This window comes from Triticum aestivum, chromosome 3A, assembly GCF_018294505.1.
Source record: "Triticum aestivum cultivar Chinese Spring chromosome 3A, IWGSC CS RefSeq v2.1, whole genome shotgun sequence".
NCBI lineage: Eukaryota > Viridiplantae > Streptophyta > Magnoliopsida > Poales > Poaceae > Triticum > Triticum aestivum.
The window spans coordinates 8,306,376-8,311,551 of NC_057800.1; the positions used below are offsets into that span (position 1 = coordinate 8,306,376).

Genomic DNA, 5,176 nt, shown 5'->3' on the forward strand with positions numbered 1-5,176 from the left:
GGGAGGATTACACACATCAACAAGATAAGGGATGAATTTACATGTCTGATAAGTTTAGAGATACAAATGTATACTTACCCTTTCTTTATAAGCTAGAATAATTCATTTTTTTAACCTTGAACACCAGCCATTTCAATAACAATTGTGCATGTCAAGATTGTTAGCGACCATGCTGGTTACACCAGCAAGCAGACTCATGAGCTTTACACACAATATGGCAACGCTGAACACTGCTAGCACCGTTATTATTCATGAGCACATGCATGTGCTAGTTTATTGCACAATCGAACGGAGTACTCAACACGGTCACACGGTCGTGGTTTACTCGGAACGTGTGCGTGAGCTAGGCCAGGGGACGACGCGTGCCATCTTTGTCAGCAGAGGTGAGCCCTGCCCAAAAGATGAGGGACTTAGTCCAAATGTAGAATACTAAAATACTTGTTTCTAGTATAAGCTCAATAATTTGCATTCCAGTGCAAGTTCGGATTCTAGTCCCATAGGTTCAATATAGTTTGCATTATTCCACTTTCTGCTTGCATTCTATAGTGACACAGGTTCAATAATTTGCATTATTTCATTGTAAGTAGGAAGTTGGAGGTTGGGACAGACTTGGTCTCTGAAGCGAGTACCTCCATATGACGGACAAATTAAAGATTCCCCATAGAAAACCTAGCAACTACCTCCACTTGTACACAACGACTACTTCCTCTGGTTGCTGATCAGCAACTGATAATAGGGGAACACTTTGGTAGCACTCGTAATAGATTGCCATTGAGCTGAGCCACCATCATGGCGACGCTTGCGGTTGTGGGGCATGCTGCGGCGGTGACGCAGCTCGTCGGCAACGCGTTCGGCCTCATCGCAAAGATCAAGCGGGCGGTGGAGACGGCGCGCCAGAACAAGCTGGAGTGCGACCTCATCGCGCGCTGCGTGCCCACCATCAACGGGGTGCTGTCTAGCCTGCCGCAGGAACCGGAGGTGGTGGCGCCGCTGCAGGAGCTCAACATCACGCTGCAGGAGGCGCACGACATGGTCGTCGCCTGCCGGGATCGGAGCTCCGCCAATTTGTTCTTCAGGTCCCGCCGCCACGCCGAGTGCTTCACTCAAGTCAACCTCAGGATCATGTCCGACATCAACATCCTTAACCTCTGCCTGCTCAACATCATCGCCCGGCGGCAGAAGACGACGACCATCGCCTTGGTGCCATCGTCGGAGTCCTGCTCTGGCTACCCGCAGCAGACTCGGTCTCAGATGGTGGTGGTGCCCGATTGCCCCAGGATGTTCACGTTGGTGGAAATTGCGGCGGCGACAAACAACTTCGCCGTCGAGCTCGGCGCAGGCTGCTCGGGGAAGGTGTACAAGGGCCGCCTCCACGACGGCCCGGAGGTGGCCGTGAAGGTGCTGGACAAGCACGGGCGGCAGGACGTGGAGCACGCGTTCGTTACGGAGCTCGAGATCCTCTTCCCCCTCCGCCACGACCACATCGTGCGGCTCGTCGGCTGGTACACGGAGGAGAAGGACCCCATGTTCGTCTATGAGCACGAGCATATGAGCAATGGCACGCTCAGAGACCACCTGGTGCACGTGGGCCTGCGCACGCGCATGCGCGTGCGCCTGAGCGGCGGCTTTAGCTCGACGCCGGTGAGGGTGTGCTGGAGGACCCGCGTGGAGGTGCTGCTGGGCGTGTCCCGGGCCGTCGAGCACTTGCACTGCAGCGGCATCATCCACCTCGACGTGAGCTCCTCCAACATCCTCCTAGACGCCACCTGGATGTCGCGCCTGTCCGGCTTCGGGGCAGCGGTCCTGCAAGCGCCGGCAGTGGCGGGCGGCCAGGTGGTCGAGGAGGTCGTCGGCACGCCCGGGTACCTCGACACGGGGCGTGTCAGCCCGGCGAGCGACGTGTGTAGCTTCGGGGTGGTGATGCTAGAGGCGCTGACGGGCGAGGATCCGGCCACCCTAGAGGTGGACTCCTCGCTCCAGGCCATTAGGGACGGGAAGCTGCGGGATGTGCTGGACTGCCGCCCCGCGACGCTGCCGCAGTTCGATGCGCTGGACCTGGTGGCGCACACCGCGGAGCGCTGCATGTACCCGCGGGGAAAGGGCCGGCCGTCCATGACGGACGTCGTGGCCAGCCTTGAGAAGGCGCTCAGGATGATTCTCATTAGGTAGAGCGATGGCGACGACGACGACTCACCAATATGCGGTCAACTCAGTTGCCGTCAATGTAGCTAAGTTTTTTGGTTTCTGTTTAATTACACCTTTTCGTAAATGTAATTATGCTGGTGTGGCTAAGTTTTCTGATTATGATTTAATTACACTCGTTTTGCTAAAATGAATGGATTGTGATTTCGTGTTTTAATGCTACTCTTCTAGCATAGACGTCCCTCAATGCAAAGGTGATTAGATAAGGTGGTAAGTATATTAAATGGCTTAGAGGGTGTTTGTTTACAGGGACTTATTGGTTTAGGGACTTAAAAAAGTCTCTATAAGGGCCTGTTCTGATCTCATCCAACTTCACAAAACTTCACAAAACCATCTTCCCTAGCCAGCTTCTTGCTTCACCTGGCGATTCCCAGACGTTCGGCGTCGAGCGTAGCTTCTCCCAGCGTTTGCAGCCTAGGTGGGAGCTTGCTGGGCCAGTTTGGGCCGCTTGGAGGCAGCCCAACTTGGGCCATCGATCGAGAAGAGGAGCCCCGTACCGATTCCATCGAGGGAGTGAGGAGAGCGATATGTTCCAAAGCGTACCGGTTCGATCTGAAGGCACTTGGCGGTGGCAACTCCATGTAAATAAGGGGAACTTCTCCTTTTCTATTCCGTGGAGCTGGGCCGACCGAGCTTCACGTTTTTGCATTGCGATTTAGCACAGCTCCTAGAAGTTAGCTTCTTCGATCAAAAGCGTTCGGGCTGGCTTTTCTCTGAAGTTTTGTGAAGTTAGGAGTTGGATGAGATCAGAACAGGCCCTAAGTCCCATCTAAACCAAACAGGAGGGATTTATAGGGACTTAAAGTGGGCATTTGGGATTTATGAAATAAGACTCTCAAGGAGGGACTTATAGGGACTTATAGTTGTAATATGGTCTTATAGGGACTTATAAGTCCCAGGAACCAAACAGGTAGGGACTTTTTAGGGACTTGTGACTTATAAGTTGGGACTGAAAAAAGTCCTAGGACTTATGAACCAAACAGGGCCTTAGTGACTCAAGTCCCCCATGCAAAGGTGCTAACTTTTTGGGTGCTAAGCTTCATGTATTTAATTAGTTATAGACTCAGAATTATGCTTCCACCTAGGTACACGTGATTAGTACCGTTTCTTCCTGGGGTCATTATACTGTTCTCTCTCTTCTTAACTAGCAACACCACATCAGATTTTTTTGCTTAGTTGACAATCTTAGCACATGTACAAGATGAAGCTTTGGGAGGGGCCTAAACCGATAGCAGCCCTCAGATCTGTACTCAAAATGATCTCAATCGTCAGTCAAAATACCAGAACACAAAGAGGGGGAGCGAGGAGGGTGTGCCATCATCAAGAATGAATTTGCTAGGAGTGAAGTAGGGGCGTCTAGATCTCAATTAGTCTGTTATCTTCAAGCATTAGTAGCGCTCCGATATGTACTCAAAAGGATCACAACCATTGGCGTGAGCGCGAGGAGGGTGCGCTAGTGAGTATTGACAACAACAACAACAACTATGCTAGGAGAGATTATGTCGCCATCAATAGAATCCCAAACAAATGGAAGTATGTCACTCTACCAATTACCAAACTTAGCTAAGGCTGGTCATAGTGGGGAGTAACTTGTACTAGTGTCATGCATACGATACTAGTCTAAATTACTATCTTTATAGTGCAATATAACATAGTAGTGGTGTCATAGATGGCTTCATTTATTAATTTGTAGACTCATCCTTTCTCATAGACTTTGTATGTCGTTGAGGCCTGACATCTCTCTTCAGGGGTAGTAGCGAGGGAGGTTAGAGAAAGGAGGGGGAGAGCTTCATCATTCCACTCTTTGATTGACTCCACTTGTTGCCTCGTTTGTTTGTAACTTTTTAGAAAGTTTTATGATATAAAACTAGCTCAGTGCAGCAGATACGTTCTCCATTGCCGACACTCAAGATTGACAAAGGTACACTCAAGAACATAGCCATACAATTGATACTAACAATTGTTCTTCATTTGCTCGCACAACTAGCATAGCACTAGTGCATAAACAGGAAGCAGTGTAAATGAATCAGCTCATCGATTGAATCCTAGTTTCATTTCATGTCTAAGTTTTACCAGGAAGACTGATGTTCAGTTTCTGATGCCTGCTATCGTTGCAGGGGCCGCATAGTTGAGGAAGATGATGTCCATTCATTCGGACAGGCAACGACTATCTAGGTTGTACGGCCTATCGGAGAAGGCATTCATAAGAGAAGAGCGGGCATGTATTGATTTGCATTGACAAATCTTGCATTCTATCAAAAAATAAAATAAAATTCAAAAGATCAGTTTTGTCATCTCATTAGTAAATGACTTCCAATAGATATTTTCTTTCTTTCACAATTACATGTTAACTGCATACATTCGCGAATTATACAAGCTCTTAGAATTTTGTTAATATATTTATTGCTCCTTTTTAAAATGGATATGTGTGCCAACACACGTACCAAAAAGTACGCAAGCAATCATTCTTGATACCAAGGTCATGCATATTTAATTAGTGAATTTTATTTTGTAGCTCAAATTTTCTCCATGATATAGCAACAACCAAAATAACAAAGAGTGCATTTAAAAAAAAGGCAGTATATGTAACAGACTAGATTGAGGGGCATAGTTGGATTAAGAGTCCAGACCAGAGACCCTTCTAAAATATATGCATTGTAGGCCATAGAAACACAGGCGGGTTCTACTTGTTAGTAGGAGTAGTAGAAATGTAAAAACTGGATTAAAACCTTTTTGCCTCACATGTAAAAAGAGAGGGTAAGAGGGAGCATATTAAAATTTGCCTTTTGCATAACGCACGAAGGAACGAATTTGCACTCAAACCGTGGGCCAAACCGTTGAAACCGCTGTGGTCGTGGTTTAATGCCGAGAGAAGGGCTCCCTTGCAAGTTGCAAGGTCGTGCATGCGAGAGGGTGCATGCATGGATTGTCAGACGAGCTTGACTTTGACAATTTCCTCGGGTCGTCGCCACCA

At 48.3% G+C, this 5,176-nt stretch overlaps 1 protein-coding gene across 1 annotated transcript; it reads left to right on the forward strand.

Annotated features, from left to right (window-relative positions):
• Positions 1–712: 712 nt before the first annotated feature.
• On the forward strand, positions 713–2,169 carry LOC123056575 (putative serine/threonine-protein kinase-like protein CCR3). The gene has a single exon (XM_044479929.1). The coding sequence runs from the start codon at positions 790–792 to the stop codon at positions 2,167–2,169; it is 1,380 nt and encodes a 459-aa protein (XP_044335864.1). The 5' UTR covers positions 713–789.
• The last annotated feature ends 3,007 nt before the right edge of the window (positions 2,170–5,176 follow it).

What these genes read in the sequence shown, in the direction of transcription:
- LOC123056575 (XM_044479929.1), top strand. Translation starts at nt 790, where the DNA reads ATGGCGACGCTTGCGGTTGTGGGGCATGCTGCGGCGGTGACGCAGCTC.